Below are 24816 nucleotides of genomic sequence, written 5' to 3'. Positions count from 1 at the left end.
TAAAAGGAAGTGTAGTTGAAGGGAAGATGCTGCCCTCGTGTGGAAGAAAACGGTAACGCTTCTGTTCTCTGGAGAAGTTTTGATTCTAGAGATTGGAAGTTTGGACATGGAACCTAACATCCTGATTAAAATTACTGTTCATTATTTAAAGTGAGTGTAAAAATAAAGCACCATCATTAAAGCGATCGTCTTTAAAATCGAGAAATTTCCGACGCTCCGTGGAGGTACCACCTCTTGGCAACTCGCGCGCGCGTTGCATACGAGCGTACGTGCGCGTGGCCGAGGAGGAAGAAGTCAAGCATAGTGAAGGAATCCCGAAAGTTAGCGCTTTCGCAAAGTTCACATACCTGACTCCAGGAGGAGTTGCCGGCTCAAAAACCTCGACGCGGGGAGGGTTTCACTGTAAGTATCGACCGCCCTCCGGTGACTTTATCGGCTTTTCGCCCCGTCCGCCGGCGTTGTTTATTTGGGTGGCGGCGTGAGGGAAAAGCGGAACTAGCTTTAGCCGACTAGCTCCTCCAGGTTCCCTCCGTGGGGCGACTTTCCTCGTATCCAAGCCGGTTGTCGACGGCCACTCTACAAGTACAATGTAAGGTACTTTTTTTGTGTCTTTTTAAAACAGTCCATACGATGATTTGAATGTTTGGGTTTGAACCTGTTTACCTCTTATGTCGTATTTGTTTGATCACGTTCATGCCCGTCATTCACGCTAACGTCACCTGTATCAAGTTTTTTTTCCCTTGCTAGATCAATAAATGATTTAATCGGCACCTCCGGTCTTTTAAATTAAATAAATAACCGTAACTTGAACACTTCTATCTTGTTTCCCTTAACCACCCCCCATACATGAATTATAGTTTATTTTTTCCTGTGTAGTTAAACTTTTAAAGTATTCCCAAACTATTTACATCAATGGCGCCTGAGAGAAAAAAAAAGTACTTATTGCCCTGAATTCGGTGAAATTTTGCGTGGGTAGAAAACACTGAAGACGTCATTGTGTAGCGCACTAAGATCTGGAGGAACAGGTTTGGGTAGAAGAACCAGAACTTGGAGGACATGAGCCTTGTTTGCATTGTTTGTTCAGAGAGTCATGCGGGCCAATTGAAATTGTTTTTTTTTGTACAAATGTTGGGTTTTAAAAAATAAATAATAATGCAACTAACTCTTAAATTTAATAATAATGTGAAAAGAAGCAGCTCTTTAAATAAAAACAAATCCTCTCAACAAGCAGATGCTCCCTTTTCCGTTTTGCTTTTTCCATTCAAAGTGCAGTCGTTGCAGTTTTGACTCCGAGGGAAATGTTGGCAAAGGAAGCGAAGGAAGCAGAATTCCTCCACAGTTTCCTCGCTCCCCTATGGCCTTGTAGAGTTTTTCTTGTTTGTGTGCCAACTGTCGCATTGATTTGAGGGGGGAAGGCGAGGGGGGACTACATAACCAGTGACTTTGAACACTTGGCAACATCCTCTCAAAAGAGCAAGTCGGGGCTTGCCGATGTGGTTTGATTACTTTTAGACCTCTGCAAACGGCTTTTAACGGTCACAATCCGCCTGGATTGCATTTTCTCTGCTCCTAAACCACAGCGACGCCGTAAATCCCTCACGAGACAAGTTAAACGTTGACTTAAAGCCATGAAAGAACGAAGCCAGCCGATCACGGAGGAAACGCGCATTGAGAGCCAGCCGGGCAAAAAGCAAAAGACATGAAAAGGGCCTTGTTGTGACATCGCAAACGTGCACATGTGGGAGGAAGTTGCAAGTTGGCTTTCCTCTAGCAGCCGAGCACTTAAAGCAAAATCAATTAAAGCCATTTCTCGTACTAAAATTCCGAGCAGTGTGAGCGTAAGCCAAAAATCTAGCGCTCTAGTACATAGTGAGCGCGATAAGAGAAGAAAAAATGTGACCTAGAATTTGTTTATTCCTTCAGCTCTCTTTGTGTCCCGTCTCAGGCCGCAGACTATCGAGCTCAGCGCCAAGGGTGGAGCGTCCAAACTGGACAGTAACATGGACAACATGACGGTGGAGCAGATTGCCGCCAGGGCCAACCAAGTGACGGATGAGGTAAGGAAGGCATCGCGAGCAGGATATACGGACTCTCTGCAAATTGCCGACACCGAAAGCCCCGATGAATATTCGCAACGATCCTGCCAAGCTGCCTTGGGTCACCATTCGGCATTTGTAAAAAAAAAAAAAAAAAAATGGCCCACTGACAAACTGGATTGTCGGGGGCATAGTCGAACGAGACTTCTCCTGTTTGCAAGTTGTGCGTGTGCTAGATGATGTCTTCTTGTTCTGTCTCTTCCTTCCTTGTGCCTACGCCTGCTTGGCAGACATCCTGTCGCCTTCTGCTCAATGGAGGTCAGAAACCAGTGAACTCACTCTTTTTGTTGTTGTCTTGTAGCATAATTCCCCAAGTCATTTTGAACTCATAGTTTGCTTCAAATAGGAGCAACCACATTCCAGGTTCTTTGCATGCACCTTGTTTTCTATTCCTCACACTTTTGTTACCTTAGGGAAGAGACGTTGGGTTCCTTTGGGAATATGAATTAAGAATCCAAAATGAAATGTATGCATTTGATGTCTGCAGTCGCTGGAGAGCACACGCAGGATGCTGCAAATGGCCGAGGAGGTGAGACAAGTGGCCCGGTCGCTTCCCTGACCAAGCAAACGGAATTGAATGAAGCTTCTGACGTCCTGTCCTGCTTTTTGCTGTTTGCAGAGCAAAGAAACCGGCATCAAAACCATGGTGATGTTGGACCAGCAAGGAGGTGTGTATGATGCTTGACTCCCCCGCCGTTCAAATTTTGGCCACGATGGCGGTTGACGGCAAGCGGCCCACTCGGTTTTTCAGAGCAGATGAATCGTGTGGAGGACGGCATGGACCAGATCAACCAGGACATGCGGCTAGCCGAGAAGAACCTGACGGACCTCTCCAAATGCTGCGGACTTTGCATCTGTCCGTGCAACAGGTACGCTGCCTCTGCTGACAAACGTAATCATGACACATTAACCGTTGTTTAAAGAAAAAGTGTCTGTTAGATTTGAAGCAATCCGTCTCATCACACAAATATTAAAGCAGTTGATTTGAGAATTGTGTATGAAACTGCATTGAGCTAAAGAGTAGCGCAAAAGTTTGGTGAGGCTTTTTGCATACGTGACACTCGTAACAATGACAACCGCTCTTCCCAAAACACCCTCGCATTCAAGCCAAGGATTCTTTGACGATTACCAAAAGATGAGGTAGGGGAAGGGTTTTGTCCTGCGTGTGCTTTACCCTCGCCGGTTGTGAAGCTATGCCCCCACTTCCTAGGGTGAGTTCCATCGAGAACGACTCCCGATACAAGCGCACGTGGGGCATCGGCGGCGGACTCGACAACGAAAGCAACGGTGACGGTTCCAAAGTGGTGATCAAGCAACCCGCCGGCGTTCACAACGGTCAGGCCGGCCAAGTCAGCGCGCCGCCGCCGACTGGACCCTACATCAAGAGGTCGGTCTTCCTTCCAGCTTTTGTCCTTTTTCTTGCAGGATGTGGGGGGTGAGATGAGGTCATATGTTTCTTGTTGGAAAATGTAAATGTCATGTACGACTTGAACGCCATTGCAGGATAACCGATGACGCCCGCGAGGACGAGATGGAGGACAACCTAAACGCCGTCGGCGGCCTCATCGGCAACCTGAAATCTATGGCGATAGACATGGGAACCGAAATCGACAAGCACAACAAACAGATCGACCGGATCACTGATAAGGTGACGCTCAAAATCCGACTCGTTTTTCATGAGCGGCACTCACCGACATTGTTTTGATTGCTTCCAGGCGGACATGAACAAAGTGCGCATTGACGAAGCCAACCAGAGAGCCACCAAGCTCATCAACTAGGCAGCAGCTCGCTCTACGGAGCGCCAAATCAGAAATGTATACGGGATCGGTCACCTACTTTTGCTTTAGAAAGTGTAATGACCGCTTTTCACAATGGCCACGTCTCCATTCTCAACATCGCTCTGCATCATCTACCTGTGGACTGATTTCCACCACACACACACACACACAAAATGGCCCTCCGTGTAATTATTATTGTATGTGTATAACTTCCACGATTCATCTATTTAATTCTTTCAAGCAGAGCTGTGAATGAAATCCTCTCATTTTTTATCTATTTAATGTGCTTCACGCGGCGGATCGACAAGCTAACGCCCCGTCGACGGGATTTCTGCGTGGATTGTCATGTACATAATTCTTGCTAGCAATCAACCTGCTAGCATTCAGGTCTTGTGATCAGTACGCGGCCGCTCCCCGTGTAAATATGTTCGCTCGGCTACAAAAAAATAAATAAAACTTTGTTGAGAAACTTTGTCGAATTGTTTGTACTCAGTAATAAAGCTACAAAAAAAACTGTCTCTTGTTTATTAAATTGTTTGTTCTCTCACGTGACAAAGAAGCCATATCAAATCCAAATATTGTTTTTATTGTTGTGAACATTAACAAACTTGCCCAAAATAAAAATCATGTTACAAGGGAAAAAAAAGTAAGATTTCCCTTATGAAGTGGCCTGTGATTAGGTACACCTGAAAATGGCGGTGTACCTAATAGAGTGTCCGAGTGACATCACAGATTAACCAGCCAATCAGAAAGTGGGGGTGAGGGCGGGTGTGGCACTTTTCACTTTCACTTAAACTTTTTCCCTAATGATGAGGTACACCTGTGTCCGTGTGACGTCACAGATCAACCAGCCAATCAGAAAGTGGGGGGTTGTTTGGGTGTGGCACTTTTCACTTTCATTTAAATTTTGACCATGATTTTTCCCTAATGAAGTGGCCTGTGATTAGGTACGCCTGAAAATGGCGGTGTACCTAATAGAGTGTCCGTGTGACGTCACAGATCAACCAGCCAATCAGAAAGTGGGGGGTTGTTTGGGTGTGGCACTTTTCACTTTCCATTAAACTTTTTCCCTAATGAAGTGATTAGGTACACCTGTGTCCGTGTGACGTCACAGATCAACCAGCCAATCAGAAAGTGGGGGGTTGTTTGGGTGTGGCACTTTTCACTTTCATTTAAATTTTGACCATGATTTTTCCCTAATGAAGTGGCCTGTGATTAGGTACACCTGAAAATGGCGGTGTACCTAATAGAGTGTCCGTGTGACGTCACAGATCAACCAGCCAATCAGAAAGTGGGGGGTTGTTTGGGTGTGGCACTTTTCACTTTTTGTTAACTTTTGACCATGATTTTTCCCTAATGAAGTGGCCTGTGATTAGGTACACCTGAAAATGGCGGTGTACCTAATAGAGTGTCCAAGTGACGTCACAGATCCAACAGCCAATCAGAAAGTGGGGGGTTGTTTGGGTGTGGCAATTTTCACTTTTTGTTAACTTTTGACCATGATTTTTCCCTAATGAAGTGGCCTGTGATTAGGTACACCTGAAAATGGCGGTGTACCTAATAGAGTGTCCGTGTGACGTCACAGATCAACCAGCCAATCAGAAAGTGGGGGGTTGTTTGGGTGTGGCACTTTTCACTTTCACTTAAACTTTTTCCCTAATGAAGTGATTAGGTACACCTGTGTCCGTGTGACGTCACAGATCAACCAGCCAATCAGAAAGTGGGGGGTTGTTTGGGTGTGGCACTTTTCACTTTCATTTAAATTTTGACCATGATTTTTCCCTAATGAAGTGGCCTGTGATTAGGTACACCTGAAAATGGCGGTGTACCTAATAGAGTGTCCGTGTGACGTCACAGATCAACCAGCCAATCAGAAAGTGGGGGGTTGTTTGGGTGTGGCACTTTTCACTTTCCATTAAACTTTTTCCCTAATGAAGTGATTAGGTACACCTGTGTCCGTGTGACGTCACAGATCAACCAGCCAATCAGAAAGTGGGGGGTTGTTTGGGTGTGGCACTTTTCACTTTCATTTAAATTTTGACCATGATTTTTCCCTAATGAAGTGGCCTGTGATTAGGTACACCTGAAAATGGCGGTGTACCTAATAGAGTGTCCGTGTGACGTCACAGATCAACCAGCCAATCAGAAAGTGGGGGGTTGTTTGGGTGTGGCACTTTTCACTTTCACTTAAACTTTTTCCCTAATGAAGTGATTAGGTACACCTGTGTCCGTGTGACGTCACAGATCAACCAGCCAATCAGAAAGTGGGGGGTTGTTTGGGTGTGGCACTTTTCACTTTCATTTAAATTTTGACCATGATTTTTCCCTAATGAAGTGGCCTGTGATTAGGTACACCTGAAAATGGCGGTGTACCTAATAGAGTGTCCGAGTGACGTCACAGATTAACCAGCCAATCAGAAAGTGGGGGTGAGGGCGGCCACAGCCAATCAGAAGGAATCATTCGGGAAAAAGCTTAAGTGAAAGTGCCACACCCCCCACTTTCTGATTGGCTGGTTGATCTGTGACGTCACACGGACACTCTATTAGGTACACCGCCATTTTCAGGTGTACCTAATCACAGGCCACTTCATTAGGGAAAAATCATGGTCAAAATTTAAATGAAAGTGAAAAGTGCCACACCCAAACAACCCCCCACTTTCTGATTGGCTGGTTGATCTGTGACGTCACACGGACACAGGTGTACCTAATCACTTCATTAGGGAAAAAGTTTAATGGAAAGTGAAAAGTGCCACACCCAAACAACCCCCCACTTTCTGATTGGCTGGTTGATCTGTGACGTCACACGGACACTCTATTAGGTACACCGCCATTTTCAGGTGTACCTAATCACAGGCCACTTCATTAGGGAAAAATCATGGTCAAAATTTAAATGAAAGTGAAAAGTGCCACACCCAAACAACCCCCCACTTTCTGATTGGCTGGTTGATCTGTGACGTCACACGGACACAGGTGTACCTAATCACTTCATTAGGGAAAAAGTTTAATGGAAAGTGAAAAGTGCCACACCCAAACAACCCCCCACTTTCTGATTGGCTGGTTGATCTGTGACGTCACACGGACACTCTATTAGGTACACCGCCATTTTCAGGTGTACCTAATCACAGGCCACTTCATTAGGGAAAAATCATGGTCAAAATTTAAATGAAAGTGAAAAGTGCCACACCCAAACAACCCCCCACTTTCTGATTGGCTGGTTGATCTGTGACGTCACACGGACACAGGTGTACCTAATCACTTCATTAGGGAAAAAGTTTAATGGAAAGTGAAAAGTGCCACACCCAAACAACCCCCCACTTTCTGATTGGCTGGTTGATCTGTGACGTCACACGGACACTCTATTAGGTACACCGCCATTTTCAGGTGTACCTAATCACAGGCCACTTCATTAGGGAAAAATCATGGTCAAAATTTAAATGAAAGTGAAAAGTGCCACACCCAAACAACCCCCCACTTTCTGATTGGCTGGTTGATCTGTGACGTCACACGGACACAGGTGTACCTAATCACTTCATTAGGGAAAAAGTTTAAGTGAAAGTGAAAAGTGCCACACCCAAACAACCCCCCACTTTCTGATTGGCTGGTTGATCTGTGACGTCACACGGACACTCTATTAGGTACACCGCCATTTTCAGGTGTACCTAATCACAGGCCACTTCATTAGGGAAAAATCATGGTCAAAATTTAAATGAAAGTGAAAAGTGCCACACCCAAACAACCCCCCACTTTCTGATTGGCTGGTTGATCTGTGACGTCACACGGACACAGGTGTACCTAATCACTTCATTAGGGAAAAAGTTTAATGGAAAGTGAAAAGTGCCACACCCAAACAACCCCCCACTTTCTGATTGGCTGGTTGATCTGTGACGTCACACGGACACTCTATTAGGTACACCGCCATTTTCAGGTGTACCTAATCACAGGCCACTTCATTAGGGAAAAATCATGGTCAAAATTTAAATGAAAGTGAAAAGTGCCACACCCAAACAACCCCCCACTTTCTGATTGGCTGGTTGATCTGTGACGTCACACGGACACAGGTGTACCTAATCACTTCATTAGGGAAAAAGTTTAAGTGAAAGTGAAAAGTGCCACACCCAAACAACCCCCCACTTTCTGATTGGCTGGTTGATCTGTGACGTCACACGGACACTCTATTAGGTACACCGCCATTTTCAGGTGTACCTAATCACAGGCCACTTCATTAGGGAAAAATCATGGTCAAAATTTAAATGAAAGTGAAAAGTGCCACACCCAAACAACCCCCCACTTTCTGATTGGCTGTTGGATCTGTGACGTCACTCGGACACTCCATTAGGTACACCGCCATTTTCAAGTGTACATAACAGGCCACTTCATTACAAGTCAAAACAAGTTGTCATCTCTTAAGAACAAAATCCTTTTGAGACAAAAGTTGTAATACTGTCATTTATTTTTGAGAAATGTGAGCAAAAAAATTCCAGATTCATGTGCACAGTATCCTTTGTTCACAACCATTGTGTGAGGCACAAAAACTTTTTTATTGTCATACGTGGCAACCTTCAAACATGCGGCTAGAGCAAAAATACAAGTCGTTCTTTGGTTGAGTGTAAAAAGACCCTTCCTGTGCTTTCATTAAAAAAAAAAAGAGAAGAATTTTATTTATCTATATCTATAATATATATCTATATCCCTAGCCCTGACCCCTAAACTGTGTTGGCTTAAATACAGGCAAATGAACCTATGTTGATGTACATAAAACAACAATCAAGCGCGTTCTTGACTGAGTGGACGCAATAGTGCGTACTGACGCCCCTCCCAAATCTTATCACTTCTTTTTTGCAAAGCGGCCGAACTTCTTCTCCTTGTCTTTCTTTGCAATGGGTCCAGGTGAGGCCGAGGAGGAGGAGGCCGGCGGGGGCAGGCTATGGCTGGTGGCCCCCGAGGCCCCCCCCTTGTCCGTGGGCGATGGAATGGCTCTCGCCATGGCCTGGCTCCAATGCTGAAGCTCCTCCTGAAACGCCAATACAAATGTCTTTCCTTGTTTTTGTCACTTTTTCTCCACAAATATATTCTTTTATCCTTTTAAACTCAAGAATTAAACTCAACAAACTCACCTCGTCTTTACAATGGAACAAATACTCACTGCCGTCTTCAAGACTGTGAAAGAGGAAAACAGGTGACGTTGATGTCTTTCCACACGAGCTGGAGTGCGCCTCACCATAGTTTGCCCACGTGCTTCTTCTTCTTATAGTTGGCGAGCAGCTCCCAGCTGGCGTTGGTCAAGGCCAGCGCTTCCTCGCCGTGAAAGGTGGCGCCCTGGCTGAAGCTTTTGGCGTCTTTGTAGGCTGCCAGCTGACCGGGCTTCAGAACGCAGTACAAGTTGTTCCACGACCTGCGGAATGTACAAATCAGCCACATAAAAATTATTCCAAAAAAAGGGAACAATGAAATCTCTACAGGTCTGGTTCTTACCTACTGGATACCTTCTTCCCAGATCCTCCCGCGCCCTGCTTGCGACCCAGCGCGCCTTCCAGCAGCACCGTCTTGGCGGGCAAGGTGGCCGCCCGCTCAGTCTCCTCGCCCACTGCCGAAATGGATGCCTCCAGCTCCAGAGAGCCGCTCTCCCTCATTTGGGATTCCGTGGGCGCCGTCCCTTCAGGGAACCCCGAGCTAGGCTCAGCCACGCCGGACTGGAGGAGATACACCATGCCGCCATCACTTATTTGTCTCCTTTTTTTTTTTTTTTTTTTAATGGGGAAAAACTATGCACACACAGACTCACCAGCGTTTCTTCCTCCACTGTGAAGAGTTGCGACGACTCAGCAAATCCTGTGTCTTCTCTCCTGAGCGGAAGAACGTTTTAAAGCATCTTGGCTCAGATGTGGTGTCTTTTACATGAAATACTTTGACGTTAAAAAAATCAATCAAATATGGATTGTAAAATACTAAAATAAACAGTATGACTTTTTTAGGGGTGTACCTGCTCTCTTGCTCGTAGCGCTGCTGCTCTTGCAGGAACTGCTCCATCTCTTGCTGCTGCTTCCTAAGCTCCAACAACTCCAACTGGGCAACAGAAGACAACTTTGGTGATTTGGCCCCGCCGCCAAGACGAGACGCCGGGCCGGCCGTACGGTGGTGAGGCGTTCCAGGGCAGAGAAGCGTTCCTCCCAGGCGGCGGTGGACTTCTCAAAGGCTTCGTGGCGCTTAAGCAGCTTCTCCACCTCGTCCACCGACTGGCCGACATCCCTGCTGCTCACATACGGCTCCTGAGCCACCAGCCAGGCCTCGGCCACCGAGGCGTCACGCGCAAACTGGCACACCTCCAACACTACACACACACATAAACACACTCCAAATGACGCTTACATCCTTTTTTTTTTCTTCAATTAGATTTTTTTTTTGCACTCACAAAGTCGTAGCCAGTCCCAGCGGTCGTCCCACTTGAACATCATCTCCTGACGTTTGTCCCCCAGCTGCGCCATCTTCTCTTGAATCTTTACAAGAAAAATGGTTTGAAATCAGTGATTGAAAAGAAATTCCGGCGAATCCCTCCAAAGATTTCCCGTCACTGGATTCCAACCTCGGCAGAGTCTCTGTGCTTGCGCGCCAGCAGAGCCGTGCCTAGGTCCATGCATTCTGTGAACTTGGCCCCCCGCGCCTCGATCTCGGAGCGGATGCCCTGGTGGTACTTCTGGAGAAACTCCACTGATGACACGTCCCTGTTGGGCAAACTTATATTTGACTGAAAAAGTGGAGCTAAGTGTTGTTTTTGTAAATTCGAGGCGACCGCTCACCGCGGCTTCTCCTGGGTGTCGATCTGCTTGATGACGCTCTCCATCCAGGCGGTGAGGTCACGGACCATGGCGTAGAAGCGGAACTTGTGGGCCGTGTCCAGCAGCTGCTTGCGGCGCCCGTCGCAGGCGTCCAGCAAAGCCCGCCAGGCCTCCACAACCTCACGTTCCTGCGCCTGAATAGCGTCGGCACGCTCGCCCGCGTACTGAGCGCGCAGCTGCCCCGCCGTCTCCTGAACTTGCTCCACCTTGAAGGGACACGGATAAAAAAAAAAAAGTGAAAATTATGAAAATTATTAATATAAAAAAAAAAATCTAAACACTGCAGTAGATAGCGTAAATATTTCGATTTATGATTCAAGCAAAGGTCGCCCTTACCTGCTTCCCCAGGGAGGTCAAGTCACGTTCAAAGGCGGCGTGCATCCTGTGGAAGGACTCTGCTTTGCTGAAGTCGTCGCCCACGTCTTCGGGTAGCTCTTTCTGTTTCTCGCCGATCTGGACCACCAGCTCCTTGCCGTCCACAAAGTACCTGAAGACCAAAGCGGAAAGGTACAGCGTCCCACAAAATTTCTGCTGTGGATCTGGCTTACTTGAGCAGCTCGTAGGAGGCGCTGAGCAGCTGAGCGCGTGTGTCGATGAGCTCCAGGAGGTCGGCCCAGCTCTCGTTGATGGTATCCTTCCACTCGGCCATGGCGATGGCCTCGCCGTGGCCTGCTTCGATCAGCTCGTCAATGGTGCGGTTGACAGCGTCCACGCGCTTCTGACCCTGCGCACCCGTCTCGCGTGCGAACTCGCGGAACTTGTCCCTCAACAGCTGGGACAAAGTCATTTTGTAAATATCAGACTATTTTTAGGTAGGGTTTAAAACTTTAAGAGGCGACAATACCGTGACGTGGTCCAGGTCCTGCCCCATCTCCTGTGAGGACGCGGCCACGTCGCGCTCCGAGATCCACTGCTCCAGGTCGTCCACCTCACGGCTGAGCAGGAAATGGTGGTAGGTGTGCTCCAGCTTCCTGCGCCGCTCCTCAGCCAGCTCGCTCAGACCGGCGTACTGCTTGTCCACCTGGCCCTGACGTCGGATGATCTTCTCGCTGCGTCGCAAGAAAATCAAAACCACTTAAAGTTTGATTCGAGGCACATTGGGTCCCTTTTGTGGAATAAGTGGCAAACCCGTCGGGATGGTCCTCCGCCAACATGTTCTGAGCTCGCTCGGACAGACTGCGGATGGAGTCGGCGTAGTCGTCCACGGCCTGCTTGACGATGTTGTGACGCTTGAGACTCAACATGGCGCTCTGCTCGTCCTGAGGACCAAAGGTGGTGAACCCCAAACGCAAGTTGGGTCGGGCTGAAATCGAACGGTGCCAGGCTATGGCCGCACCTTTGGCTTTTCCTCGGCGATCATGTAGAGCTCTTGTTCGCCGATCCAGGCTTGGGCCTCGTCAGCGTCGTTGTAGAACTGCTGCGCTCGATGTGAGGCGTCCAACCTGTCCTTGCGTAGCGTCATCTGCTCACGCAGCTGCGGCCAAGCCTCCTCCAGCTGGGCAAGTTGCTCGGCCAGCCGCTCGGCTTCGGGGCCGCCGTCCTCGCCCGCCGCCGCCATCCCGCGTCCTCGCTCCAGCACCTCGTCCACGCGGGGCTGGTGGCCCTCAATCTCCTTCTGCAGGGTCTGCGCAAGTTTTGCTCAGTCTTGAATTCAAATTGGACTTTCACATTATTGTTTTTGCTCATATTACAAAAGCTGGCATTTGAACGGGGGTTTGTGCTGTGTACAATCTGGTTACCTGGTTCCTCTTGAGCAGCATCTGCACCGTTTGCAGGTCGTTGCCGTGATCTTCCAACAGCGCCAGCGGCATTCTCTCGTCAATCCACAGCTGGACAAAAAAAAAGAGTTAAAAAAAAATTTAAAAAAAAAAGAAAAGAAAAATATTGCAAGACTCACCAGCTCGTCCGCCAAGTCTCTGTAGAACTGATGCACGGCCTTGGCCGCCTCCAGTTTGCCCCTGCGCTGGGCCAAGGGGGCGATAAGCTGCTGGAACTGGACCTGCAGGTTCTGCTGCTCCACTTCCAGCTCAGGTTGCCCGGGCTGCTGCTGTTCATCACCTCCACCACCGCCGCCATGCGTCCTGAGCGCCTCTTGGAGCTCGTCCAGCTCCCGGGCGCGATCCCGCACTTGGTTCTCCATCACCTGAAAAAAAAACCTGTGAGCTTACACGACAAGATTCGCTAACACTAAGCTATCACTCCTCCCAAAAAGTGGCCCCGAGAATTGTTCGCCTTGTAAGAGTTCCACCTGATGTTTCTTGAGCAAGATGTTGGCGTTGGTCAGGTCTTTGACATCTTGGCCAGCACTGCCGTCATCGCTGGCCCCACTCTGGAGCTGCTGCTGCAGCTCACCCAGCCACTTCTTGATGTCCGCCAGACTCTGGTCCAACAGCTCAGAGCGGTTGGCGTCGAACAGCAGTCGGGCTTTCTCCTCCGTGGTGGACTCCAACATCTCCCACAGCTGGTGGAGGGCGGCCAGGCGTTCCCGCACGACTGGCTCCAACTCGGGCTTAGAAGTCATCAGCTCCTGGCCCTCCTGTGGAGTGGATTGGAGAGCACAAATATCAACATGCTAAGCAGGCTAGGCTAACAAAAACTGGATGTGTATCAAAACCTTAGATGATCCAGTTCTACTGGATCTCATTAGTGGGTTAAGTACCTGGTCCACTTTGTCCAGCCAGTCCTTGTTGGAGGCCAACTCGGCCATGAAGGCCTGGTGCTTCAGCCACTTGCTATGCAGGTTGCGGGCCTCGTCATAAGACGTGTCCTGAGCGGTCAGCATCTTCTCATTGATCCACACGGTCAGCTGGGATTTGACAGAGACGGACTCGCATGAGCGGACGCTAAATGCTACACCGAGCCGACGGCAAAGGCTGAACTCACATCCTGAGTGTTCTGCAAAAAGTGCTGCAAATCACGGTTGTCTCGCAACTTCTCTGACACCTCCTGGGCTCTCGCTTGATTTTTGTTGTGCCTGAATTTCAAACAAAAAAAACTGTCTTTTTTTTCCTGCAGGGCAGCTCGAGTTTCAGAAAAACACAGTAATGCAAAAAGGCCATCAGAGGGTCTACTCTCGCTTTAAAGTGAATCGATATCCATTAGCGCTGGAACCTGCCTGCTCAAATGTATTGTGGGAGTTAATGGGGGGGAGCATCTCGTGGGGCTCTGTAGGACGATCAAGTCGGGAAATGTTTCTCAAAGGTGAATTTGAGGGAAAATATGCCTCGCGAGTTTTACAAAGTTCTTATTGGAAAGAGAAAACGCAAACCTGGTGGAGGAGGCAACCACGCACCTGTCACCGATGGAGTCCATTTTGTCCTGCACTTTCCCCGCATACAAGTTGCCACCGTCCACCAGCTGTCGGCCCACCTGGAGAGCGCCATCAATTTTTTCTTCGTTGGCCTCCATGGTGCTCAAAAAGTCCTCGTGTTTCTTCAGGGCTTGCTCGGCGCCGTCCAGAGTGTCGGGCTTGTCCACGTGGGCCAACGTGTACTCCTGAAGAAAAAAAAAAATCTGAATCAGAAATGCCATCAGAGCTGAGTCAAAAAATACAACTGGTTCATGAAGCCAATTTGAAGCATTGTTTTCCCACCACTACTTTCTAGCCAACAAACGGCTAAGGAGACAAAATCTCTCAGCCATCTTTTGTTGCTCAGTGGAGGTAGCAACCAGGGGTCTCACCTGGTTGTTGAGGATGGCCTCAACCGCCTTGCTATCCCTGAGGAACTGCTGGAAGCCCAGGCACTGGTCCAGGAAGTTCTTGCGTCGGTCCCACATCTTCTGGAGCTCGTACCAGCCTCGGTCCAGACCGCCGAGCGTCTGCACCAGCTCTCGATACTGCGGGTCATCCTCCAGGCCGAGCGTGACCTGTGCGCCAGTATCCCTGATGGCGCAGATGTCCTCTACGTGGCCGTCGATGTCGTCGCGCACGGCGTCGTGGAGGCTCAACTGCTCTTCGGCCTCGGGCAGCGAGGCGGGCATCTCCTCGGAGGCCACGGCCTTCTGAGCCCTGAAGAGCCACGACTGGAAGTCGTCCAGGTCCTGCAGGAATGACTGCAGCTTGCTGACTTCACCCAACGACTCCTCCAGGTCCTTCAGGGTCTTTTGGAGCTCGTCCCAGGCCGGGTCCAGTTGGGCCCGGCGGGCCAAGATGCCCGGCGCATTCTCCGGATTCTCCGCCGCCAGCCGGTTGGCCTCGGCCTCCAGGAGCTGGAGCTTGTTTTCGATGGCAGTCAAGTCGCGTTGCATGCCGTATAGCTTCCTCTGGATGGTCATGATAGCGGCCAGGTCGTTGCCCAGGTCCTGTGTGGACTCGATCACACGCGTCTTGTCACGGATCCAAGCTGCGGTCTCATCGCACTCCAGTCCGTAGTTGTTCAGGCTGACCGTGGAGTCCACATTCCTCTTCTTATCCTCCACCATGGCCTTGAAGGCGTCCCACCTGAAACAATAATCCAATAGAGAGATTTTAGTTTCGGAGTTCCTTCACCAACTACTTGGAAGAAAAGAAATCACCTTTTGTTGAGTCTGGTCTGGCATTCCTTGACGTCTTTTATGCGAGGGTGTCTGCTGTCCTCCAGCTGTTTCACCGCCTTGTTGACGTCATCCACTCTCGACTGAACGTTGGCCATATCCTGAGCCAAAATGCTCAACCTGGAGGCAAGAAAAAGACACAGCTAAATTTGGATCCAAATAATCATACACTTATCTAACCTTTGACATTAAATATTAGAATCAGAATGACATGATGTCTGTGTACCTATTCTGGACCACTTCCAGGTCTTCCAGCTTGTCAGGCACCCCCAAATCCACCAGCCAAGTCTCCTTCTGGCCCATCCAGAGCTCACAGGCGTCTGTCTCGCTGAAGATGGTGTAGAGTGCCATGGCGTCATCCAGCTTCTTCTGCCTGACGTCGGCCAGAGACATGAGCTCCATGAAGAGGTCCTTGATGTCTTTGAGGCGGCGCTGGATGTCGGGTGTGTTCAGCAGCTCCTCGGGTAATCCGTTGGCCTGCTTGGATAGGGCGTCCACGGTGACGGCCGTCTTGGCGGTCTCGTTGCACAGGTCGTCGTGGCGCCGCACGAGCCGTTGGGTGGTGTACTCGTCGTGACCGACGTCGTCGCTGCTCATCTGCCGCTTGGCGTCCAGCAGCCAGGCCATCAGTTCATCGGCGTCCCCTTGGAACTGGAAGAACCGCTGCGTGTCCTGTAGGTTCTGTTTACGGAAGGCGGCCAGATCCTCCAGCTGCCGCCACTGCCCCTCCACGCTATCCGTGCGCTCTCGGATTACCGGCGTACCAAAGTGGTTCTCCTGGATCATCTCGTCGCCTTCGGTCAGAAGCTGGAACAGAAACAAAGGCAAGACTCAAGACAAAAATGTTATCGAATTAATCTTAAACTTTAAAAAAATCCTTTTTTACCTTGTGCAGGTTGGCTCGGCGAGCACCCAGCTCGTCCTCGAAGGCACTGTGCTTGCTCTGGAGAACTAGCACGCTGGTCAGGTCCTTGCCGTAGTCCAGTGAGGAGAAAATATTCTCCTTCTCCTTGATCCAGCTCTCCAGCTCCGCCGCCTCCCACAAGAAGCTCCAGAAGCGACGTGACTGCGTCAACTGGGCCCGGCGCTGGGCGGCCAGGTCCAGCAGTTCCTGATAGCACAGTTCCAAATGCTCCACCCGGTCTCGGATTACCTGGGGATCGCACGGCTTGTAACCTGGGAGATGAGGAGGAGGCAGAAAGACGTTGACTTCCTTGACTAGCTTTGAAAGTTCCAGTCAGACTTACTTTCTCCATTGGCGAACTTGAGAGCGGCAGCGCTGGCGTTCTGGACTCGGTCGGCTTGCAAGGCGACGTCTTTCTCTAGCAAAGCGTGTTTCTGTAACAAGTCTTCCACTTCCAACAAATGTTTCCCAATATCAGAAGACAGCAGCCGGACCTGAGCAAGGAGACGTTAACAAAGCCATCCGTTCCGATTTTTTTTCTTACACTGAGTCGGTGCTTTTACCTTCATGTCATCCATCCAACTGATGATGTAGAGCATCTCCTGGAAGATCTTCTGCAGCATCAGGTTCTTATCCAGTCGCCCCCTGCGGGCCTTGAGCAGCTCCTGCAGGTAGTCCCACAGGCGCAGGACATTGTCCTTGCGGGCGTCCACCCGCTTGGCGTCGTGGTAGCGTTCGGCCTCCAACTCCCCGGAGATGTTCACCAGGGCCTGGACACGCTCCTCGTAGGCGGCGATGTCCGTCTCGATGGCGTCATGCTTCTTCTTGGCCGCCTCCACCGCCGGCAGGTCGTAGCCAAAGTTGTCCTGGAGACCGCGGCGCTTTCTCAATCAGCGATTCTCGACTGGCTGGTCCATAATGGACAGGAAGTGACAGTACTGGCGTACCTGCGCGACCAATCGCTGGTTCTCCAGAAGCCACGTCTCCCTCATGGCTGCCTTGCGGTCAAATCGTCTGGCCATCTGCTCCAGCTTCTCCTGGCGAATCAGCTCATCCCTCAGGACCCGCTCGCGCTCATGCTCGGCCCGCTCCAGTCGCTCCCAGGCCTGAGGACCCCCCCAGCACCAAGAATGACTCGACGTTTACCAATTCCTCTGTCATAGTCACGTGGCGGACACCTCACCCTGTTGATGTCGGCGACCAGCGCTCCCTCTGTGGGCGTGTAGACCCTCTGGTTGTTGGCCCTCATGCGGCTTTGGATAGTAAAGAGCAGCACTTCCAGATTGCCTTTCTCCTGAAACCTGTTGGGCGTTTCTGCCATTAAATCTACAAATCATTGAGGAAGCGTTGCAATCGGCGCACGTCTACTCACTTGGGCGGCTTCTCCACCGTTCTGTAGGTGTTGAAGGCCTGCAGTTGCTGCTGGACGCCCGACAGCGAGTTGGCCAGCTTGCGGTTGTTGAGCACCAGGATGGTCTGCTCGATCCAAGCCAGCAGCTCCGACGCCAAGGTTTCGTACTTGTTCACCATCTTCTCGGTGGCGATGGCATGGTCCAGGACTTTGCCCACCCGCTTGCCCTCCACGGCCAGCTGCTTCATCTTGGAGAAGTAGTGGTAAAAGGCCACCACATATGTGATGATGGACTTCTCGTCCGGGTTCTCGGTGAACACGTCCTCCGGGTCCAGGAGCTTGGTGACGCCCAGGTGCTTCTCGGCCACGTTGAAAGCACTCTGGAGGTTGTGCGTTGGGTTGGACCTCTTCAGCTGGTTGAAGTCCACCAGATCTGGTCTGGGAGGTATGGACAATGGGGTTTGTGTTTTCAGAGAAAGAATGATGATGATGGATGGATGAAAAATATAAAATAACGTTTGGAAATCTTGTCTTACCGATGTTTGTGTATGAGAGCGTTGAAGGCCATGCCGTCTTTCCAACTCGTGGTGAAGTTTGTGATGTTCACACTGGAGTAACTGCAAAAAAATAATAATAATAATAATAATTCACACTGACGTGAAAGCTAAGCTATGCTAAGCTAACCGAGTTACTGACCCTGCTGTCTTCATCTGGCACCATAGAAGAAGAGCGTCCTTGGCCGAGCGCGTCTCCTTCTGGTCGGCCTGGCCCGTCTCCACAATAATGTCTTGGATCTGATCGGGGTGACGATCAATAACATGATTTACTAAGATACATACAATAAGATTTTTTTCATTACTCTTGAATGTCCCCAGTGTGGAGGATGATTGGAGCAGTCACATGACAAATAAATCCTCAGAGGTGGCTAAATTTAGCTCTCTGAAGTTTAAAAGTCAAATATGGACTTTTTTCCTCTTTTCACCAAAGACTGAATAATGCAGAGCGCCGTATTGTTTGAACTAAAAATAACAGTGTCGCTCACAAATTAAAAATAAATACCCCTTCCGAGAAGGCGAAAGACGTGTTCTGATGTTTGCCGCGCCTTGGCTCACAGAAGAATTGAAAGCGCAAAAGCCACAAACAAACCTGGAAGCGGAGGATGATGGTCCAGATGAGGCCGAGGATGAGACGGTGGTTACCGTCGACGATGTCGTGCGAGCCCATATTCTCCAAGTGGACGCGCTGCTCCTTGAGGAACTGCAGCGCCTTGTCCACATTCTCCAAACAGTGGATGCGCATCCTACCCTTGGTTGGCTTGGGCTGAGGCCCGTGAAAAAAACATGCAAAGTATTTTTCAAAATGTCAAAATGGAGCAGTATTTGACATGATTGAGAATATTTGATATTCCCCAAAACAAAAATTTGTTGTCTTACCAATCGTTCTCCGGACAAGACCTCCAAAAGTTTAATGAGCATGCGTCCATCACGGAGGTCCAAGTAGAGGTCGGAGATGCGACAGTTGACTCGCGACAGGATGGAGTTGACCCACTTGGTGAACGTCTTCTTCTGGACCGCCTCGCGCTCGTCTGAAAAAAAAAATACAAAAATCTGGGTCAGATTTCAGATTCAGGTTTAATTTCTTTTTTTAATTTTGATGAAAATTAGATGGATTTTTTTTTTTTTTTCCATGTTGATGTTTGCATGCGTGGAGGGAAAACAAGCTGGTTGAATCTCTGCAGACGGGCCCCTAAATCAATCATGAGGATCCCATTTGCTGGGTGATTTCATTAGGTCTTTCCACCATGTCTGCTGCGCGCTTGTTTAAAAGGCAAAGTCAGCGAGTGCGCACGCGCTAATGCACGTTTTTTTGCACGCGTTAGCAAATTCAGCCTCCAATTGCTGTGGCTTTTACCACCAGCACGGCGATTCCAAACTTTGGACTGTTTTATACTAGCTAAACGTGACGTCACCGGCGTCTAATTTGCCTGGTTTTTAATCGGCGTGACAGTTTTCCGCTTGACTTGTCCTGCGTGCAGCGAGACGGCATCATTTATTTAACCGACGCTCCTTATTGCACCGTCGTCTCCTCAAGTCAATGCATCTTGTTCTCATTTTGTAGTTTTTTTTTTTTTTTTTTTTTGCTCCTCCCTCCATCTCAGCTGACTTTGACGTGTGAATCATTTATGGGCGAAGTCACAAAGCTTGCCGTGTGCAACTGATAATGCGCTTCTTTGGTCAAACTGCCAAAACGCCACTTAAGACTACAAGCAAGGGGAAAAACTTGATGGAAATGTCACCACTGAAATATGGACAGCAACAAAATTGCTTCATTGAGAAAAATCATCACAATTTGGTTGAATAAAAGTCCAATAATAATGTCAGTATAAGTTTGTTCAAGAGAAAAAAAATCTATATCAATAAAAGCTGTCATAATTTAATGAAAACACATATGTAATTTTTTACGTTATTTTCCTATAAGAGAGTCAAAATTCTGAGGATTTAAAAAAAATCGAGAAATAACTTAATTATTTCAAGTTTTGAATGTTACAAAAACCATTTGTTCAAGAAACTTTCCTGATGATACACAATTAGCAATTACGTTGGAGGGGTTCAGTTGAACCCGTTAAATTGTGGCCCTATGGTTCCTAGTCATCAAAATAGGGATAAAATAATCATGTGTCCCTTTGAATCAAAATAACATTAAACGAGGCTAAATTATTTACGGGACGGCTTTAGACGTTCGCAGCATAACATCTTCAAAAGCATTAAGATATGAAATCTTTGGATTGAATCTCCATCATCAGCATCATCATTCCAGTTGACTCCGCCCCCTGCTTATCATTTTGCCGGGCGTATCGTTACAAGACTGACTAAAGAGCGACGTGTTTGACAAGTCTTTCTTTCCTCACGTTCTCTCGCGCACTCTGAGCGAAAGGCCACACATGACTTATTCATGCTGATGGATTTTCCCTGTACTCGCCTGTACTCGGCTGTACCGTGTGTACGACGCCTCGTTACCTCGTTTTTCCCCACACTCAGCGCTTCTTGATAGACTTCGAAATGATTTCTGCTGGGCTGAATCCAACCCTAGGAGCCCGAAGCGGACCTTAGTTCCAGATCGATCGCCACCGTGTCAAACCGACGGCCCAAAACACAAAGTCTTAAAATCAAACTATAAGTGGCAAAAAAAAAAAGAAAAGAAAAGCCAAAACACACTAAAACCTTAATTGTGCTTTTGAAAGTGGGCTGAGGGGGGGGTGGGGCATCCCAAACCTCTTTAGAAGTTGCTGCTATGAATTATTGAAGTTGGTGTACAAGTGTGGCAAAGCCACAGCGGCCTTTGGATGAATACATTACTAGCTAATAGCAGGCAACTTAAGTTTATTTTCAGGTATCTGTACTGTTTTTTTTGTAATCCATCGCTCTTGTTCATTCTCAATAAATATATTCCGTGTGTTTGACTGGCTAATTCATGCAAAGAGGAAGGGCGATCCCCCCCTCGGTCGGGTGGCCAGAGGGAGGCCCAGGTCCCCCCCCCTCAAGCCGCCCCTGTGACCCCGCACTACCTTGCAGCTGCCGGAAACGTCCGTCCAGGATGGAGTTAAAGTAGATGTTGGATGCGCTGGAGCTGAGCCAGCGCGCCCGTTTCATGCTCCGGCCGGACAAGGAGGACGACGAGGATGAGGAGGGGGACGGGTGGACAGGGCGCTGACGGGAGGCGGGCGGCGTGGGGACGGCGGTGAGCCCCGGGAGGGTGAGCGGCACCTGCAGGAGGATGGCGCCGTTCCTCTCCGGGTGATGCTCCTGCGGCTTGACCCGGCCCCGGGGTGCCCTCCTGGTGGCCCGGTGCACGGGCGGGGTGCTCCGGCTGCGGACGGGGGCGTCGCCCTCGGCCGGCGGGTAGCGGCGGCCGCTCGCATCCTTGCCGTCCTGGATCTTGGAGGAGGCCTTCAGGCTGATCCTCACGTCCCGGAGTCGGGGCTGACTGATGGGCGCCGCCCGCAGCAAGCACGGGCTGCTCATCTTCGCCCCGCCGCCCACCAATAAACTCTGAAGTAGAGGAACGGGACGGCGTCTCGCCTCTCTTCCGCCTGCTGGCTTTCTGCCTTCCTTTCCTAGTGGCGACTCCTCCTTTCCTCCCTCCTCCTCATCTTTGTAACTTGCGTGATGATGCTGCCGCTCTCAGGCGGCACAAGACCTCATTTCTCATTTGCATCTGCCTTGGTTTCCTTATTTTACGTTCGGTGAAGCCCCGCCCCTTCTTAATGAATCATTCACAACGAGGATATCTATTATATGTCAGAGAATCTTTGAAAATACAAATTGTCTAATATCCCAATTTTTCCAACAATGAATCTTCTGACAGTCCTCCCACAAGTACGTCCTTTACTACGCCGGAAACGCGTCTATTTTTAAAAAGCGGCACAGGTGCTTCGTGGTGGTCGAGGCTTAAGGCGGAAAATTCCAAAGAGCTGCGAGCTGGCGAGCCTACAGCTGCGCGCATCCGTCAAGGCGGGAATCATTCCGGGAATGCGGCTGGCTGAGCTGAGATGGGAGGGGGACCCCAGTCAGGTGACCTAACCCAAGACCTTAGTGCTTGACTAAAACTTGTCAAAAATTTCAGCGAGTGGGTTGGGGAAAAAAAAACAGTGTAGCACCACAGACAGACAGACAGACAGACAGACAGAAAACAAACCCACCTGCAAGGGCTTTGATCCGCGAGCGCTCAAAGAGTCTGGCCGAGCTGTTGTCGTTGTCCAGCTCCTCGTCGGGGAGATCGAAGCGAGTGTTGATGCGACTGTACTGCTGCGTGATCTCCGCATTGTCAAAGTCCGTGGTGGAAGTCATGGTGGAGCTTTTAGCGGATGACAGGAAGGGGGTGGGTGGGGAGCAGGGGTACGCCGAGACGTCCTCGGGTCCTCTCGTTCAAAAGGTTAAGCAAAAAAAAAACAAGAAAAAGTAGCTTCTGTTCCTGGTTGTGGTCTGCAACAAAGAAAAACAATGACAACCATCACATTTCTGAACTGATGACATTTTTTTTCCCATCAATATCTTTAAATTCAAACAGGTGTTTTCTGATACGCTTTCAGAAAGAATTGACTTGTTGGAAAAGGGATGTCAACAATAGATGTCCTTTAGCATCCATTTTGTCATTTTGACCCCGCCCCCCCTCTGACAGTGTGTTCATTCTTAGCGCGGAATGGCGGTTTATCAGGCGACGCCATGGCTCCCTTATCACGTGTGTGTGTGTTAAGGGGAGTGGTGGAGTCACACACCACCATGAATGATGTCGTCCAACCGTTGCCGGCATGCGACATGAACGCTTCTCGCAAATGCAGAAAAAATCTTATTATTAAATTATCATTCTAAAAATCATTATTTGCATACTGATTTATTCATCTATTGACTTCATCAAAAATTGTTAAAAATGTATATTGGAGTTTTAAATATTTTTAATTTTAAAAATCAACATTTTAAACATTTTGGGAGTTTTGTAACCCGTGTAAATAAACAATGAGGGTTCACTGTACAAGTAACCTTGCGCTGAACTTTTTTTCTTTTTAACCCGTGCAAATAAACAGTGCGGGTTCACTGTACAAGTAACCTTGCACTGAGCTTTTTTTTTTTTATAGGGTGGCCGGGGGGCCCCAACGGATGGCGTTTCAATGACGCGTCCTTCAGGTTTCCCTCAGTATACCGCTCACTATCGCACATTCACAGAGGGACCTTATCAAACACGGAGGTGGCGGGGGTCAGGGGGCGGGGCTTATCGGCCCCACGCACACGAGCACAAATGGACAAACGGCCCTGAACTGTCCACTTGCTAGCCTTCCTTGGAAATCTTGCACTGTTGGTCCCAAAATGCTGCTGCTGCTGCTGCCCTCTGAACTGGAGCTCGTAGGAGGGAGCACAAAACGCCAATTCCCTTAAAAACAATGCAATAACACAATGACCGCAAAACCACTTTGGTGAGCGTACTAGTTACGACTGCGGGGGGACGAAATAAGAGACGATGGGGGTGAGGTCGTTTGCATTCTGCAGCCCCAACTGCAGCAACTGGACGAAGGGAGGAAGAGGAGGGTGGCAGTGGACAAGCCAGACATAACATTTAGCCAGCATCGTCTTCTACTCACCGCTAGCTTTGAATACAAGCTAATAAAAAGGGGCAACCTCTGAGGCCTTGCTTTAAGAAATAAGTCTACAAACTATTCCTGGAGTCTGTTTACATTATAAAGTGCTGGCTGGTCCACACGAATTTCCTTTTAAGGGGAATAAAGAGGGAACTCCAGCATTTCTTGGCTTGCTCTGCTTTGGATTGATGTGTTTTGGAAATGATTTGTTAGCAATACAAAACTCACCGATAACTCACAAATAAGGAACACTTTTCAGTTATTTCAAGTCTGAAAATAGCTGCTTGGTTATACATTACATTCAAATTTGGGGACTACAAAAACGCCATGTTGCAGGATCTATAAACAGTGTTTAACTTAATTTTTGGTGAGGGTAAAACTCAAATTGTTCTACATTTAGTTCCATACGCGTTCTCTGCTCTGGGCAAAAAATGGCATTTATAGAGCAAGTTTGTTTTAAGCTGATTAACAGTTGTTTATACTCACATTAGACACCCATTTGTTGACCAAAACGATCCAGTGCGCACATTTACAACATAAACAACAAGCTGAAAATGACTTTGGTTGACGTTTACACAGGAGTCACTTTGATGCACGAGGACGCGTTGGCTTTTTACGCGCGCGTCGTCGTGCGTAAAAAGTCACTCGTGGTCGGCTGCGGGAAAATGACGCCTGGTAAACGTCAAAAATCACTTCAAAAAGAGTTGAAAACAATCCAAGTCGGACAATTATTGATTTGGGCTGGGTGCTGTGCTGTTCGCTGCTTGACGTCCCAACAGGTGTTTTTCGGGAGCTTCGGACATCCGTAGAGAAATATACCGTTTTTCATTTTGCACTCACTTTTTGGGAGGAAATCCTTCCAGGTGGCGTCTCTCGTTCCAGCCGGTGGTCACTTTACGGTCCCATGGACGCATCGGGGTCCCACTTGGGGTTGCTCCTGCCTGGAGGGTACCAGGAAAGGGGGGGAATCGGGGGGAAAAAAGGGAGGGTAGTGGGGGACTGCGCGTCAAGCTCATTCCCGAGAGGCAGCCGGCCCACTGACCCGCCCTGTGGGGTTAAAAATAACGAGTGTGCGCCTTCAGTGGGGAGGGACCATACATTCCCGACACGGGGCTGCAACAACAAAAGTTGCACGTCTTGTGTTGCGGGTGCGAGGCTGTAGCCAGCCCCCCCTCGCACCCACTCAAAGTG

At 49.0% G+C, this 24816-nt stretch overlaps 2 protein-coding genes across 5 annotated transcripts; one reads left to right on the top strand and one right to left on the bottom strand.

The window, feature by feature from the left end:
• The first annotated feature begins 234 nt into the window (after positions 1–234).
• On the top strand, positions 235–4343 carry snap23.1 (synaptosome associated protein 23.1). Of its 3 annotated transcripts, none has more exons than XM_085932410.1 (8): positions 235–402; positions 1946–2057; positions 2584–2625; positions 2716–2764; positions 2848–2965; positions 3307–3483; positions 3600–3744; positions 3812–4343. In XM_085932410.1, exons 2-8 carry the CDS (start codon positions 2001–2003, stop codon positions 3872–3874), a joined length of 651 nt encoding a protein of 216 aa, XP_085788536.1. In that variant the 5' UTR covers positions 235–402; positions 1946–2000; the 3' UTR covers positions 3875–4343. The 3 variants fall into 3 exon arrangements, with proteins under 3 accessions (XP_085788536.1, XP_085788535.1, XP_085788537.1); XM_085932409.1 differs by lacking the exon at positions 235–402 and adding an exon at positions 426–589; XM_085932411.1 differs by lacking the exon at positions 235–402 and adding an exon at positions 438–594.
• A 3963-nt stretch (positions 4344–8306) lies between these two features.
• Positions 8307–24714, bottom strand: sptb (spectrin, beta, erythrocytic). Of its 2 annotated transcripts, XM_085931420.1 has the most exons (36): positions 24466–24714; positions 22195–22477; positions 18929–19080; positions 18642–18815; positions 18192–18289; positions 18032–18112; positions 17517–17933; positions 17328–17445; positions 17092–17250; positions 16708–17010; positions 16488–16638; positions 16127–16416; positions 15467–16047; positions 15223–15360; positions 14389–15148; positions 14000–14202; positions 13591–13681; positions 13367–13513; positions 12956–13243; positions 12605–12850; positions 12447–12536; positions 12044–12331; positions 11836–11966; positions 11552–11756; positions 11256–11479; positions 11044–11194; positions 10669–10913; positions 10455–10593; positions 10284–10368; positions 10006–10202; positions 9855–9937; positions 9657–9717; positions 9347–9564; positions 9093–9266; positions 8989–9031; positions 8307–8885 (listed from the first exon to the last, which is right to left on the bottom strand). In XM_085931420.1, exons 2-36 carry the CDS (start codon positions 22340–22342, stop codon positions 8700–8702), a joined length of 7065 nt encoding a protein of 2354 aa, XP_085787546.1. In that variant the 5' UTR covers positions 22343–22477; positions 24466–24714; the 3' UTR covers positions 8307–8699. The 2 variants fall into 2 exon arrangements, with proteins under 2 accessions (XP_085787546.1, XP_085787547.1); XM_085931421.1 differs by lacking the exons at positions 22195–22477; positions 24466–24714 and adding an exon at positions 21061–21520.
• Positions 24715–24816: the final 102 nt, after the last annotated feature.

Source organism: Syngnathus leptorhynchus, chromosome 15, assembly GCF_054491065.1.
Source record: "Syngnathus leptorhynchus isolate UIUO chromosome 15, UIUO_Slep, whole genome shotgun sequence".
In the NCBI taxonomy this organism is placed as follows: domain Eukaryota; kingdom Metazoa; phylum Chordata; class Actinopteri; order Syngnathiformes; family Syngnathidae; genus Syngnathus; species Syngnathus leptorhynchus.
The sequence above is the reverse complement of the archived record's forward strand: the minus strand, read 5'-3'. Positions and strand labels throughout refer to the sequence as shown.

Bases quoted from the DNA above. Each gene is read 5' to 3' on its own strand.
- snap23.1 (XM_085932409.1), top strand. The intron at 2,058-2,583 runs GTAAGGAAGGCA...TGATGTCTGCAG, and splicing joins CCAACCAAGTGACGGATGAG to TCGCTGGAGAGCACACGCAG. The intron at 3,484-3,599 runs GTCGGTCTTCCT...ACGCCATTGCAG, and splicing joins ACTGGACCCTACATCAAGAG to GATAACCGATGACGCCCGCG.
- sptb (XM_085931421.1), bottom strand. From the start codon at position 21,517: ATGAGCAGCCCGTGCTTGCTGCGGGCGGCGCCCATCAGTCAGCCCCGA. The intron at 15,149-15,222 runs GTGATTTCTTTT...TTATTGTTTCAG, and splicing joins CAGACCAGACTCAACAAAAG to GTGGGACGCCTTCAAGGCCA. The intron at 13,244-13,366 runs GTACTTAACCCA...TCCACTCCACAG, and splicing joins GGCTGGACAAAGTGGACCAG to GAGGGCCAGGAGCTGATGAC.